At 52.4% G+C, this 15,721-nt stretch overlaps 1 protein-coding gene across 4 annotated transcripts in view; it reads right to left on the bottom strand.

Annotated features, from left to right (window-relative positions):
* Positions 1-15,721, bottom strand: part of TMEM61 (transmembrane protein 61) — a 54,507-nt gene that overhangs the window by 2,051 nt on the left and 36,735 nt on the right. For 2 of the 4 annotated variants that reach the window (XM_055305743.1, XM_055305742.1), the window contains one exon: positions 4,077-4,426. In XM_055305743.1, the coding sequence (XP_055161718.1) occupies positions 4,077-4,426 (350 nt within the window). Of the gene's footprint in view, positions 1-4,076; positions 4,427-7,674; positions 7,718-8,018; positions 8,361-15,721 lie in introns of those variants that run through there. The other 2 variants (XM_055305744.1, XM_055305745.1) reach the window with 2 other exon arrangements.

Raw genomic sequence — 15,721 nt, 5'->3', positions numbered from 1 at the left:
CTTAGGCCAAGACAATCACAGCCCTCAGAGTGACCCACTAGGGCGGTGGGCTTGCTGCTCCAGTCACAGGGTCATGGAACAGGCCTGTGGGGAGCCTAGGGCTGACCCCCAGCCTGTGTGCCAGCCTGATGGAGGGCAACAGCCAGGAGCCAAATGTGGGCCCCCTGCCCAGTGCTATTGCATGCTCCTCTCACAAACCCTCCTCCTCTGCAAGAGACCCAGGAGCCCTGCAGGTGAGGAAGCTGAAGAGGGGTGTCATTCTCTGAGCTCCCAGGATCCTTTGCATGTGACTGCAGGCAAAGAACATTGCTTCTGGAGGAAAGCAAGCTAGATTCTGTTGTCATCTATTGTGGTGTGACCTAGGCCACGTTCACATGGCCTCTCTGAGCCTCTTTCTCCTCATCCGTAAAACAGGGGTAACAATCCCCTTTTATGGATTCAGGGAGGGGGAAAAATGGAAAAAGCTCTAAATACTCATAAAAATGTGGGTAATATAGCTTCTGGAGTCCTATGTCTCCTGCCCAGCTCTTTCTCCTCCCAGCCACACTCCTGCTTCACTCTCTTCTCCAAGCCCTGCAGATGTGAGATAGATTTGGGGTATGCCTGGGGAGTCCAGTCAGTTAACCATCTGCCTTTGGTTCAGGTCATAATCCCAGGGTCCTGGGATGGAGCCTGCTTTTCTCTCTGCCTCTGCCACTCTGCCTCTCTGCCACTCCCCCTGCTTGTGCTCTCTCTTTCTCTGACAATTAAATAAATAAATAAAATCTTAAAAAAAAAAAAAAGATTTGGAGAATGCCTGGGATGGCCCATGCAGGCAACAGCTGGCAGGGCAAGGCACACATACCAGGTAAGCTCACCCCATAGCAGGAAGTTTGCTTAGAAGGCAGACGTGGAGTGGCCCTCATGCCACCTGCTGCTGCCTTAGGAGCCAGCAGGGCCCAGCCAGCCCCAAGTCCCATACCCATGGTCTGGAAATTGGGGAGCTTGAGGCCCCATGCAGGGTGGCCAGATCACACACACTTCCGGACGGAGGCTCCGTTCACAGTGTATTCTGGATACTGCACCCTGTAAGTGTGTGAGAGGGGCCTGCCTCCATGGTCCCCAGGTGCAGCAAGTTCCACTGAGGCTGGGCCTTGCCCCACTCTCTGGAGCCCTGTGGGGGCAGGAGACCCGTACCTGGCGTTGCCTCTTCCACCCTTCAGCTGAGTCAGGCAATCACAGGAGGGAGAGGGAAAGGGATGTGGATGAAATACTATTTGGCCAATGTGTAAATTCCCTAATCCTGTGTCATGTTTGTGACAAGCCAGGGGGCCTGGCTCTCAGCCATTGTACAGATAGGTAAAGGTCACACGTCAGCTAAGCAACAAAGCCCCAGCCCCCTCTGATTGCAAAGTTCAAGCCAACTGTACCTATCACCTGTCTTCCTACCCCAGGCCCTCCTCTCTCCACACCTGAGCTCTGTCATCTGTAAAATGGGTCTCATCCTCAGGCTTACCTCGTATGGTTGAGGCTCACACGGTTAGTGGGCGCCAGAGTGCACTGCAAGCTGCAAAGCAGCAGAGCTAAGTGTGCGTGAACCTTGCAGTGCATCTACTTCCCCATCTATCAACTCATCCGAGCCTCTCGGCAATCACAGGGGAAAGTTCTGTCAGGGTCAGACGACAGATGAAGAATTAGACATGGTTCAGGGAGTCCCAAGTAACACGCTCGAGGACACACGGCTTATAAAAGGAAGAGCGGACACTGAAACCCTCGTGTCTGAGTAGACCAAGGCTGTTTCTGCTGTGCTCGCTGAGGGTGGGGGCCCTGGGAGGCCTGCCGTCCACACCAGCACAGTGGCCTCCCCATGGAGGACAGACGCTCCCGAGCAGCAGGGCCTGGCGAGGTCAGCTTCAGGGACCGGAGAGTCATCGATAAAAGCAGCCTCCTGACACTCAGCCTTCCTAGTTCTGAACCTAAGGCTTGGGTCTCTGAACCTGGTGGGCCATGAGCACCCTCCGGGCAGGGCTTCCTCCTGGCCCTGCTGGAGATGAAGACCAACTGGCCCCACCTGACACACACTACTATGGCCCCGACGCTGTTGAGTCAACACGGCTGTGTGTACAGACAACACCCTCCCCGAGCAGTCAGCCCAGGTGGGGCGAGGAGAGACAGCTTGCCGTCCAGAGCACCCTGAGGGTTGGCCTGGTTCCAGTCAACCACTGACTTGCTGTGTGACCAGGTAGGTCCTGGGGCTCTCTGAGGCCCAGGCTTTTCATCTGAGAAGGGAGAGGATTGGCTGGAGAGTCCCCGAGGCTCTGCCCTGTCCTCTCACTGTTGGGTCAAACCAAGGCCAGACCATTGTACCACATGGCCCCTCGTGAATACTCTATTGTCTCTGACTTCAGGGAGTTACAGGCCACATTCTTGAACTCAGAATACATTCTCCCCCTCACTAAGGGGTCAAGGGTGTCCAGGTCCCAGGCCAGCTCATAAAGCCTTGGCTTAGCCACTCATACACCAAAATCCAGCGCTTACAGGCTGGGCTGGGAGCACGCAAGCTCGGCAGCCAGCAGGCTCAGCCACTTTCAGGCTGGATACTCCTCACCCTCTTCTTCTAGAAACAGCAACAGTAATTGTTACGTTGTAGGCAGACAGGACTGGAGATGGAGGCAGGCCAGGGAGATAGGCACATCCCATACTTGACTGAATGAATAAATACGTAACAAGTACACATATAACGCAGGCATTCTCCACAGGGCAAGAAGTGGGTTCTTGGTATCTTGGTGATCCTCTGTTTATGGACATAATACAGCTATACATACAGAGCAAACAAATAGTATATCGGTGGTATGAACATTTCATGAAAGTGGGTGGAGGATTAAGGGGGAAAAAATGCCTAAAGAAGTTTCCTTAGAGGGAGCAATAATTTTTCAAAGGTTGAGAAATATGGTCTTAATGCAAGATTTTTTTCTCCACCCCCATCCTGCCCCTGGGGCCTTTGCACAGGCTCTTCTGCCTTCCTAAACTGCCTCTCTCTACCCTATCCACCTGAGGAAAAGTCACATTTACTGTGTGCCAGGCGCTGGGCTAAGTCCTACACATGCGTGTCCCCTGAGCTAGGGAGCAGTGAGAGCAGACTCGGTTCAGGTCCTGACTGAGGCGCGCTAGCTGCGTGTGCTTGGGCGAGTTAACCCATGCCTTGGGGCTTCAGCGTTCTCCTCTATAAATGGAGTACAGTACCCACTTCAGAGAACTGCTGTAAAAACAAAATGAATAAATATATAAAAATCACTTAGAACAGCATCGGGCACGTGGTGAATATAGGTGTTTGCTGTGACTGTGCTGTACTTACTTTAGATGATGATGGCATCCCTTTAGATGAGGGTGGCACCCCCTTTAGATGAGGCTCAGCAGGGTGGCATGATCTACTTTCTTACTTGATAGTTAGTGACAGAACCAGGAAAGGATCCCAGGAGGTTTGATTCCTGTGCCTGGGCTTTTTACCCCTATGCTCTTCTGCCCCATACTATGCTGAGCTCAATTGCCACCTCCTCCAGGAAACCTTCCTGGATTTCTCCTCATCTCCATAGGACCCTGTCTGCCCCTCTCTGACAGCTCTAACTACCTTGATTTGTCAAAGTCTGTTAAAGGGCTTTAAAATCCTCCAAGACTGGGGCGCCTGGGTGGCTCAGTAGGTTAAGCATCTGCCTTTGGCTCAGGTCATGATCCTGGGGTCCTGGGATTGAGTCCTACATCAGGCTTCCTGCTCGGTGTAGAGTCTGTTTCTCCTTCTCCCTCTGCCTGTCACTCTGCCTACTTGTGTGTTTTTTCTCTCTCTCTCTGTCAAATAATAAATAAAAATCTTTTTAAAAATGAATGAATGAATAAATAAATAAATAAATAAATAAATAAATAAATAAATAAATAAATAAATAAACTCCTCCAAGACTATGCTGATCAGCCTCCAGATCCCCAGAACATAGGCCAGGCCTGATCTGGAGGAGAAACTCCATGAGAATTTGCTACACAAATGCCCAACAGGTGACAGTGCCTTATCCCCCACCCCACCCATCACCTCCACCTGCCCTGCTGACCTGTAGCTCTCCTTCTCCGAGGGCTCCACAGTGAGATAGTACAGGTCCCTGGAGAGGTGATACGGGTCCCGTCGGGGAGGCCCCCGGGTGCTGACCTTGATGGACCACAGCAGGCCGAGGAGTAGTAGCAGGCTGCCTGTGCCACAGCAGAAGAAGCTGACCGACCTGAGCAGGGGGTTGGGGGCCTCGGGCATGGGGTGCCCAGTGGGTGCAGCTGGCTGGCCAGGCTGAGTAGCTGCATCTCCTTCACTCCACCAAGCAAAGCAGAGGGTCCCAGCTACCAGAAGCACCGTGCCGCTGACTGTCATGCAGTAGCGGAGTGTGGAGGCTGCTCGGCTCACATCACACATCTGAACACAGAAAAGGGCAGAGAGGAATAAAATGGGCCATGAGAGAGGCCTGCGGGGGGGACTGGAGACCCTGTGTGGAGTCCTCCCTAGAGGTCACTGTGTAACCTGGACAGGTCATGTGGCTCCTCTGTGCCTCAGTTCTTCTCATCTGTAAAATGGAGATGATATTCCCAAGTTGGCAGGGTTGTTTCAGAGGTCACAGAGAATGTGTCCCAGGTTCTGAGCACCACGGGTGGGACCCAGCAGGAGCTCAGTTAGTGTGGTTCTGCTCACTCCGGGCTCCCCAGGCCTCACAGGCCCCATCAGCCTGGTGGGTAGGACTCCCTGTGCGCCCCACTCCCCACCCCGGCCCCATCTACTGCAGGCCAGGAGGGAAGGGTGGAACTCTTCCTGGGCCCACAGGGCCTCCAGGGGTGGGACTTGCCGGTTATGCAGTGCCTCACGTCCCTGTCACAATCCCGAGAGGTCACAATCCCAAGAGGTCGATACTTCCTCCATCCAGCAGAGGTAACCACAGACCCAAGGCAGGTAAAGGAACAAGAGTGAAAGGGGGCACTGAGGAGCCCCACGCTCAAATCCACGACATGAAGCCCCTCTGTGCAAAAAGATGACCTCTATGGACTTATTTGTAATGGTCCTACTTTGGAGAAAGCCTCAATGCCCAGCTACAGGGAACTGGTGAGTAGACCATAGCACACCCTCCAGATGGAACATTATTAATGCGTTTGAGAAAACAAGCTTGGCACCAACGTTTAACAACTACAGGGGGACATGCATGTATCTTCCTTTGTTCCGCTTAGTGTGGCAAATGCTGCATGGTGTATTATCTCCATCAGGTCAAGAAAAAAATGCACAGAGAAAACAAAAAACTGGGAAAAAATTTGGCCCCAGATCATGCAGACAGGAAGGGATTAAACCCACATCCATGTCATCTTCAAAGCCAACCTCTAGGCCATTGTACACGTTGTTCTCTCTGTCTGGTCACTTGCCATCATCTCCCTTCAAAGACTCAGCTTGGCCCTCACCCAAGAAGCCTTCACTTACACACCAAGTCCCCAGGGCCTCCTTGGATCACAGCATTTCTGTGTGTTTAACTTCTCCTCTGCTTGTCCTCCCCACCAGACAGTGAGCACCCTGAAGACAGGGTCCATACTGGCCCCACTCACGGCTAGATCCCCCCGGTGCCTAGCACACAGTAGCTGCTCAATACACATTTGTGGGAGAATTTCTCCCTGCCCTTAAATGAGGGAAAGTGGTACTGAGTAAACACCTGCTATGTGCAAAGCCTCCCTCCCAGCTAAGAGGAGCTAGGAGAAAGGAGGGAACACAGGATTCCAGCCATGGAGTGGAGGCCTGGCTCTGGTCCCTCACTCTGCAGCTCTGGGGTAACCTTACCAACTGCCCCAGGCCTGTTCCCTTATCCTTATAAAGGGCAGATTCTTTAACAGGCCTTTAGAAGTTAAAGAGACACAGTGTCCTCTTCCAAAATCCGAGTCAGTGAAAGCAGGGGCTGGGGAACTCAGAGACTCTAGACTTCTGTGATCAACAATGTCTTCCAAATAGGGGCTCACCCAGCCAAGCGTGCTGTGTCCAAATGATGCCCTGCTGCGCAGCCATTCAAAGGCATGCTCCTAGGGAAGCTGAGGGCCATGGTAAAATGTTCAAGATCTAGTAGGTGAATGGGCACCTGGGCGGCTCAGTCAGTTAAGAGGCTGGCTCTTGGTTTTGGCTAAAGTCATGATCTCAGGGTCTTAGGATCGAGCTCCACATCAGGCTCTGCACTTAGCGGGGAATCTGCTTAAGATTCTCTCTCCTTCTTCCCCTATTCCTCCCCCCACTCGTGCTCTCTCTCTCTCTCTCTCTCTCGCAAATAAATAAATAAATCTTTAAAAGAAAGATCTAGTAGGTGAAGCTTTAGACTTCAAATATGTTCCCAAATGTGTTTAAAAACACATGTGTACACGTGAGGAAAAAAAGAGAATGTATACACATGTAACAGAGGTGCTCTAGGAGTGGACCCCAAATCTTTCTGAGCACCCCAGACCACCAGAAGCAAATAGACAAGTGTCATGCATAAATTACCTGCTGTTCTCTTCCTGTGGGTCTGGCTGTGGGGCAAGTGCCTCCTGTCTCTAGCTCAAGGCCTTTGTGTGAAGGGAGGAAAAGAACCTGACTACTCCTCCTCCAAAGTTAGACGACAGCTAGGAGAGGCTGTCAAGAGGACAAGCTGCAGAAATCAGCTTGGAAAAACAATTTAAAAACCCACAGCAAATCAATAAGTTAATAACCCCTCGCCTCTGTATCACAGCACCTCTGCACACTCCCCACGGAGGTGGGTGCTCAGGGCAGGGAAAGAAATTCCTGTTTTGCAAGCGAAGAGACCTAGCTCAAAAAGGTGAAGGACTTTGCTGGAAGCCAGAAACTGCTGTGCTTCTCAACACTTGAGGAACTTGCTCCTGCAAAAGGTAACTTAAGAGGCTCTTAAACGTCTATAAAAGCAATAGTTGCTCGTTGTGAGAAAAAAAGAAAACCGCAGACGAGTATAAAAATACAAAATATGAATCATCATTAATCCTGGCCCTCAATTGATGGGATGAGCACTGGGCGTTATGCTATATGTTGGCAAATTGAACTCCAATAAAAAAAAAAAATCCTGCCCCTCAGAGATGAAGATGATCTGCATGTGGGATGTTCCCTTTCCATTTCTCCCTCGGCCTACATCCATGATGATGGCGGAAGCAGACATGTACTGGGCATTTACATGGGCTGGGAAGCACACAGGGCTTTACAGGTGTCCCCTGACTTAATCCTCACAGCAGCATCATGGAGCTTCGAGGGTGACAGCTTGCCTGAGATCAGTGCCAAATTTGAATCCAGTCCTGGGGTCTGGGGACCTCATCCTGGGGAACCTTCTGTCCCCATCCAGGGCCTTAATTTCATAGCTCCCCCTTCAAGACCCAGTCCAAACACCAACCACCTCCTCCTAGAAGCCTATCTGCTGCTGCTACCCCCAGCTCCCACCCACCAGATAAAGCTCTTCTCTGCACCAGATTTATCACTCTAACTATTGCCATTCTATTAGGTCTGTGACCTTGACGCTCGCTGCTCAGCATCCCCGAGCTCAAATTCTGCGTCCCAGGGAAGGGCAAGCTGTAAAGATGAAGCGACAAGATGGCCAGCCGTCGGCAAAGCTTGGTGACACCGAGCTGGACAGGAATGGACCCTGGCTCTAACACTGGGCAATTTACCTGGCTTCCCCATGCCTCAGCATCCTCTTCTGTAAAGTGGGCGTGCTCACACTGCCCGTGCAGCCAGCAAGAGAACTCCAGGGTGCCACTCTCCTGTAGGAGCTAAGCCACCTGAACAGGAAGTGGTGCAAACCATCCCAATCAAGTGCCCAGTAAGCTGAGGCCCTGCCCGCCATGCCCGAGGCCACCCGGCTTGTTAGAACACAGGAAGGGGCCCGGGTGTCCCCTCCGCACCGCCTGGCCACGTAGTCAAGGTGAAGAGAAGGGGTTGGGGCTGGGGCCGCGTTAGGAGGAGCCTAGATGCTCCGGAAGGAGGGAAAGAGGTAAAAGCAGCCCACACCCACCTCGGAGCAAGCCATCAGGCGGCGGGTGGCGGCGCGGTCCCGGCTCGGCTGCCCCCCCGGGCCGCAGGAGGCTCCCGGCCCTAGGGAGCGGCCCCCGCGTTGGTGCCCGCGCCCGGCCCTCGCGCCCCCTGCACGCGCCAAGGTCCCGGTGCAGGGCTGTCCGGTGGCCCGGCCCGCAGCCGCCGGGCGTCGCCTTGGCTCACCCCGCGCGCCCCGGGGCTGCGATCCCCGCGGGGGCCCTGCGTGCTCGGGGGCGCTCGGGGGCGCTCGGGGGCGCTCGGGGGCGCTCGGGGCCGAGGGCCGTGCGGAGCCCGCCTCCCCCCCGCTTCTGCTCGGGCCGGGGCCGCTGTCCGCCCCGCCTCGCCCCCGATCCCGGGCCGGTCTGTCCGCGGAGACGCCCGGTGGCCTGGGTGGGGCGCCCCAGGTGCCGCCCTCAAGGCGGCAGCGCGAGCCGGAGGGCGGGGCTGAGGGTTCCCGGCCCCGGAGCGGCGGGGCCCTGGTGGGTGGCGGCGAAGTCCCGGCCCGCTGCCCTGCGGGGCAGGCTGGAGCCCACGCCCACGCCCACGCCGCCCCCTCCCAGAGCCCCGATGCTCCTCCGAGGGGGCCCTGTGCATGCTGAGCCCATGCCTCCTCGCTCTCGTCCTACAGGAAGAGAAACTGAGGCCCAAAGAGGGTTTGCCGAGTACTTGCTGGGAGTAACTGGCTTTTGCTTCTCAGAGGACCCCTCTTAGAGCAAGCCCTGCCTCCAGGACCTCACGTTCAGCGCTTCCCCCAGCCCCTATAGGAGGCCGCAGCCCCAGCCCTGAGAGGCTGGCAACAGGGGGGCTCGGGAGCAGGGACCCCATCTACTGTGTCACCTAACCTCTCTAGGTTACCTCACCTAACCTTCCTCCTGTGTCAAAGGAGGGCTGATGATTCCAAGTCACAGGTCTTCAGGGACTGAATGAGTTCAGCTGTGCAGAACAGTGCGAGGCCATTTAACAACTGCAGGTTAAAGGCAGTTTGGGGGGGGGACAGGTGATTTAGGAGTCTGCCCAAAGGGTGAGCGCTGCCTGAGTGGCCAAGTCTTCTGTGGGAGGACTCCTGAGCTGTCCTGGGGGTGTGTGTCAGGGGGGCAAGGGGAAATGGGGAGCAGCATCCAGGCTGAAGGAGCAGCCTATGCAAGCCAGGTCGAAATCACAGGCTGGTTAAACCTTCACAAAATTCAGGTAGGTCAAAAGGAGCCAGTTCCTGGACTAGCTAGGCTCTGGGTTTTGTTTCTGTCTTTTCCTGCTGCTCCAACAAGCCAGGAGACTGGGCCAGACTCCCCTTAAACCACAGCTATGGCTTCCTCACTGAGCTGGTGGTGACCAACTGTCCTCCCAGCCCAGGGACACGGAAGGTCAGAGCAGCCTGTCCAGTTGAGATCTAAAGCTCCAAGAGAGAAAGCACTGCCTCAGAGTCACAGAGCAGATCGGTGGCAGGGCCCAGCCCCCAATTCCTAAACTGTCACCAAGGAAATAAGCCATCCATGAGCATTAGTGCTCTCTGAGCACAGACCCTCTGACGAGTGGGGTCCTTTTCATCTTGGCTACGCATGAGTCTCAGATAACCAAAGCTCAGAGAAGCTCGCATAAACACAGAGTTCAGAATCCCTGAGCTGAGACAGGAAGCAGGGAGACCTCAAACCAGGACCTTCTTCAGCTTTGCTGTTCTCAGTCTGGAGGTGGGGACAAGCCCATGGGGACCAGAGGCCACCAGCAGGCCTCTTGGTGCCCTCGTGGACTTGCTTAGGGGGAGAGATAAGAGGGGAAACCTGAGGCCAGAAAACTGCCAGCCCTACTCACTGCTGCAGAGGCAGGCACCCATGCAGGGCACAGGCCTCTCACTGATCAGAACCCACCTACTCCACCGTCCCTCAGCCTCTAGGCCCAGAGGTGAGTCACAGGCTGGTGAGGCGGAGGTCCCTGCCTGGGCACACCACTGACCCTGCTTACAACTGAGTCTCCGGGCCCAGGCTGGACACCAGGCCCTGGAGTTGGACAGGTTGTGGCTTCTGTCCCAACTCAGCCACCCCCAGGTGGGAAGACCCTGGCCACATCCTTCTCTTGAAGCTGCTGTTCCTTTGTCTATGAAGTGGAGAGCACAGCACCTGCTTTCCAGGGTGGCTATGAGGGTTAATGAAGATCTTACCCTAAGAAGCTGGCCCAGGTGCACTCTTGTGTGGCATCATGGCTCTATTTGTGAATCTCCCCTAGCTGATGGTGACCTCCCTGAGGGCAAGGACCAGACGCGGCTTGGCTTAGGACCCAGCAGGGGCTGGGACCAGATGCTGATAGGAACCCAGGGATCTGACCTAGGTCTGCCTTCGTCTTCTTCTTCTTCACGTTTGGGAATTCTGGTCCCAGCCCCCATGGGTCCTAAGTCAAGCCATGTCTGGTCCTTGCACCAGCCGGGGCACCATGGTGGGTCCTGCAGTCTTGGCTGGCTCATAGACCCTTCCTGAACCTCTTACTTTCCTGGGCACCAGCTGGGCAAATTCACAGGAGAAAATCCATCACCAGCTGCCTCAAAGGGGTGGAGAAGCAGGCTACCACTTGCACCCACTTATTACCTGTCACCAACCATCTGCTTTTCTCATTTTTTTTTCTTTTTCAGATTTTATTTACTTATTCACGAGAGACAGAAAGAGAGGCAGAGACACAAGCAGAGGGAGAAGCAGGTTCCCTGCAGGGAGCCCAATGTGGGACTCGATCTCAGGGCCCCGGGATCACGACCTGAGCCGAAGGCAGATGCTCAACCACTGAGCCACCTAGGCGCCTCTGCTTTTCCCATTTAGCTGTCACCTGAGCTAAGTCTTTAAGGCTGAGTGAGAATGCCTTGCCCAGGATTACATAGCTAGTAAGTGCGGGAGAGAGGGGTGGGGAGTGGATGTGCCAAAACGCACATAGGTCTGAATCTTCCAGACCCATATGCACTTTTCCATCTTGGTCATATCATCTCCTCCTCAGTTCTACCCAGGACTGCGGCTCCCACCTCTCCCTGGCCTCCCTCTCTCCAGACTGTCTCCCCTTCATGCTGCAGTAGCCTGAGCTTCCAGACTAGCACCCCAGTCCCTCACCCACCTAAGACTCTCAGTGCTCCCCATTCACCCCGGAATAAGGATCCTGGCTGCTAAGTATCCACCTCTTAGCTTCATTTCCTGTGCTCCCCTCAAGCCACTCCTGAACTCACGATCCAGTGTGTTCCAAGCACAGTGCCACCTCTTCGCTTCACCTGGTGAACTCACACACCTCTCTTAAGACTCAGGTCACAGGTCACCTTCTCTGGGGTGACTCTTCCTCAGTGTCCCAAAGCAGAACTAGTCCCTCTCCCAAGCTCCCACAGGACTTTACAGACTCATCCATCATAGTCCCGAGCACGCCAACACAAATAAAACCACATGCCTTCCCTTCTTCTTTTCCAATAAAAAGAAGTAGCTGGACATTGCAGGGAATTTAGAGTATATCGATAAGCTAAAAGAAATCAGAATATCCCCCTTCACAGATCAGAAAAGTCTCCAGCCCTATAGAAAAAGAAAAACATTTCCCTGAGTACAGCCTCGTCTGTGCAGCTCTGCCCACTTCCTCACCCCTCCCCTCCCACTCCCACCTTTGCAAGCAGGTTGCTTTGGGATCCATGGTCCCAGGTCACATTTGGAGAAGCGTAAGAACTAAGCAGTGGAATCAGACAGGCTTCTTAGAGTCATTATGAGGATTACATTAATTGTTATATAGTGTGCTTAGCAGTAGGGTGTGGCTCATAGTAAGTGTTAGTAATATTGGCTCTTATTATTATTACTTTATCTGGAAATAAGAAGCCATGAGAGAACCCATGATCTTCTTGGAAGAGCATCCTCTATCCCTCCTCCACCTCCTGCTTCTAGGACAGAAGTCCAGTGTCCCTTTCCAAGACCACCACCTAGAGATAAACAGCCACTGTAACATTTTGACACAACTCTTTTCCAAAAGGGCATATTTGACAAAAATCTGACCGTGCATGGCGCACCATTGTAATTTTTATTTAACACGATCTGTCATGGATATTTTTCCATATCTCACTGCATTCTGATTATTTTCTTTTTTTTTTAATTTTATTTATTTATTCATTACAGAGAGAGAGAGAGGCAGAGACACAGGCAGAGGGAGAAGCAGGCTCCATGCAGGAAGCCCGACGTGGGACTCGATCCAGGGTCTCCAGGATCACACCCCAGGCTGAAGGTGGCGCTAAACCGCTGGGCCACTGGGGCTGCCCTGATTATTTTCTTACATATCCAGCTCACCTAAGGCAGCATCTTGTGGGCAGGTGTGGACATCTCATGCCCTGTACCCACCCTCCCACTTCGGTGCCATCTCAAGGCTGGCACACCATAACCCTGCTGGGAACGTAGGTCATGAACACCTTGGGATGCGCAATGGTGGGTTCTGTTCACTGCCTAGGAGCACAGATCATTTCTATAGGGAGGGAGAAGACTCAGGGGAGACGGGAACATCCCAGGTTTGGCCAGCAGTGCAGCTACAGCCAGTCAAGGCCAAGGAGTGGGAGCATCTTTAAAGAAGCACATTCTGAGCACATTCCTTAATGTCAAATAGCAACAGGATTCTGAGGTTTGGCTTCATGAAAGAGGGGGTTTAGACCGCTGTTCTCAACTCAGGGCGATTTTGCTCACTCTTATCTCTCAGAGGACATCTGGCAATGTATAGAGATATTTTTGGTTTCACAACTGTGGTGGGCCAGGGAATGCTGCTATGCCGGCATCTAGTGCATAGAGGCCCAGGGATGCTGCTAAACATCCTGCGGTGCCCCCACAACAAGCAATGATCTATCCCAGGTGTCGAGTGCCAAGAGACCCTGGTTGAGACCGTCTAAATTAGGCCTTGGAGACTGCCTCGTTCAAAGGATTTCAGACAATGTTGCCAGATAGAAGGAAAAATAAATAAATGTGAATATGTAATATAAAGAAATATAAGGGAGAATAAGCCTGAGATTCCAGAAAGTCAGCCCTCTTTTTCTTCGTGTCTTAAAAGGTCTCTGCAATTCTTTTTTTTTTTTAATAACAAATTTATTTTTTATTGGTGTTCAAGGTCTCTGCAATTCTAACATGTAACTTCTAAAGCAAACTTCGCAGAGCAGGAAAGAGGGGAGCAGGCGGGGACCCTGGCCCCATTCTCAGCCACTCAGAGCAGATGCCCTTCGTGTCAGTTTTTGCTACTAGGGTTCTGAGTCCATTTTTCTTGAAAATGGAATGGAAAAACCCTGGCGGTGGGAGATGGCTGGAGAAAAGGTTTGAAAACCACCGATCTGCTTTGATTGCTGTTTTATAGGCCCAGAAAAGGAAAGTGAGTTTCCTGAAGTCACACAGCAAATCTGAAGTACAACAGGGAGCCAGGCACAGACTCCTTATGCCCACAGCCTCTTTTACCAGTCTCTTAGCCACTATATAGAATCACTGAGGCCTTGGGCTAGGAATCAGGCACTTGGGGTGGGGGACAGGAGTTGGCAAACGATGTCCCACAGATCTGGCTGACTGCCTGTTTTTGTATGGCCGAGAATTAAGAATGGTTTTTATAGTTTTTAATGGTTGGAAAAAATCCAAAGAAAAATATTTCATGATCCCTGAAAAGTTTACATTTACATTTTATTTTATTTTTAAGATTTTATTTATTTATTCATAAGAGAATAAGAGAGAGAGGCAGAGACACAGGCAGAGGGAGAAGCAGGCTCCCTGTGGGACTCGATCCCAGGACACCAGGATCACGCCCTGAGCCTAAGGCAGATGCTCAACCACTGAGCCACTCAGGTGCCCCCGAAATTTACATTTTAATGTCTACAAATAAAGTTTTATTGGAACACAGACATGCTCATTCTTTACATGTTACTTTTGTGCTACAGTGTTAGAAGGAAGTATTGTGACAGAAGCTATATGGCTCCCAAAGCCTAAAATAGTAACTTCTGGGCCTTTACCAAAAATCTTTGCCAGTCCCTGCTCAAGCTTCTAGCTCAGCCCTGCCACTACTGTGCTGTGCAAACCTGGGCAAGTGATAGCACCTCTCTGGGCCTCCTCACTTATAAAATAGTGGTAAAATGTCTCCCCATAGATGGATGTTATAATTGTTTTCTATAGTGGCATGACAAACTACCCCAAACTCACCAATTTACAATAACAACTATATGTTATCTCATAGTACCATGGGTCAGAAGACCTGGTGGGTTCAAGAGGATTCTCTGCTTCGGGCTTTACAAGACCAAAGCCAAGTCAAGGTGCCGGCTGAGCTGGGCTCCTATCTGGGGCTCCGGGGAAGAATCCCGCTTCCAAGCTCATTCAGGTTGTTGCCAGAATCCTGTTCCTTGTGACTGAGGACCGAGGCCCCATTTTCTCTCTGGTGCTCCCACAGGTCCCTCCCTGTTGGGCCCTGCCCCGGGGCTCCCTCCACCCCACCTCACCCGTGGAGAACCTCCCTCAGGCCAAATCTGCCTCACACTTTGAATCTCTTCGACTGCCTTTTCTGCTGTCCTGGAAGAGAACCCAACTTTTGAAGGGCTCCTGTGACTAGGTAAGGCTCACCCATCTCTGTCTTCAGGTCCGGGATTAGTAATCTTTTTTTTTTTTTTAAGATTTTATTTATTTATTTGAGAGAGTGAGAGCAAGAGAGAGCACGTGCACAGGAGCAGGGGGGTTGGGCAGAGGCAGAGGGGAAAGCAGGCTCCCCCTGAGCAGGGAGCCCCATCCGGGCCTCGATCCCAGGACCCCGAGATCATGACCTGAGTCAAAGGCAGATGCTTAACCAACTGAGCCACCCAGATGCCCCCTGATTAGTAATCTTAATCACATCTACAAAATCCCCCTGGCTATGGAACCAGAAGGCGAAGGTCATGAGAGCCATCTGAGAAGGCTGCCTGTCACAGGTGCCGCGCCAGGGGAGACAGGGCACGTGTGTTATAGATGGGAGCCTGCTTCTCCCTCTGCCTACGTCTCTGCCTCTCTCTTTGTGTGTCTCATAAATAAAAAAATACAGTCTTTAAAATAAATAAATAAATAAATACATAAATAAATAGGGCAGCCCCATTGGCCCAGTGGTTTAGCCCTGCCTTTGGCCCGGGCTGTGATCCTGGGGACCCAGGATTGAGTCCCATGTCAGGCTTCCTGCATGGAGCCTGCTTCTCCCTCTGCCTATGTCTCCACCTCTCTTTCTCTCTCTCTCTCTCCCTCTCTCTCTCTCTCTCTCTGTCTCTCATGAATAAATAAATAAAATCTTTAAAAAAATAAAAAAAATAAACACAGGTCCATCCAACATCAAAGCTGTATACTTTCTGCCTTTATAACTATATGAAATAGTACAGAGGTCTCTGAACCATTCCCCTCTTAAAATAGTAATTTCTTGACAGCAGCTTCTTCGTCTGTTTTATGTGATATATACACAAAGTTCTGGTGCCTGGAAGAGGCTTGACACATAGTAGGTGCTCAATGCATAGTTGTCCAGTGAACGGAGGAAGACGTGGGTTTGGGTGATTTGAGGCGGGTGGGTGAGGTGGCAAATCCCCACCATCCCTGTTGGGTCCACGGTTGTGCCAGACTTGGTGCCAGGATGAATTTTTTACTCTTGGAGCTGGTTCCAGCCACCCTGCAAGGGACGTGCTCTTCCCCTGCGGTCAACCTTGAAAGGCGGGTCATGTCTCTAGCGGCA

The sequence above is a fragment of the Nyctereutes procyonoides genome, unplaced genomic scaffold (genome assembly GCF_905146905.1).
Source record: "Nyctereutes procyonoides isolate TBG_1078 unplaced genomic scaffold, NYPRO_anot_genome, whole genome shotgun sequence".
NCBI lineage: Eukaryota > Metazoa > Chordata > Mammalia > Carnivora > Canidae > Nyctereutes > Nyctereutes procyonoides.
This window is presented reverse-complemented; position numbering and strand designations above follow the sequence as displayed.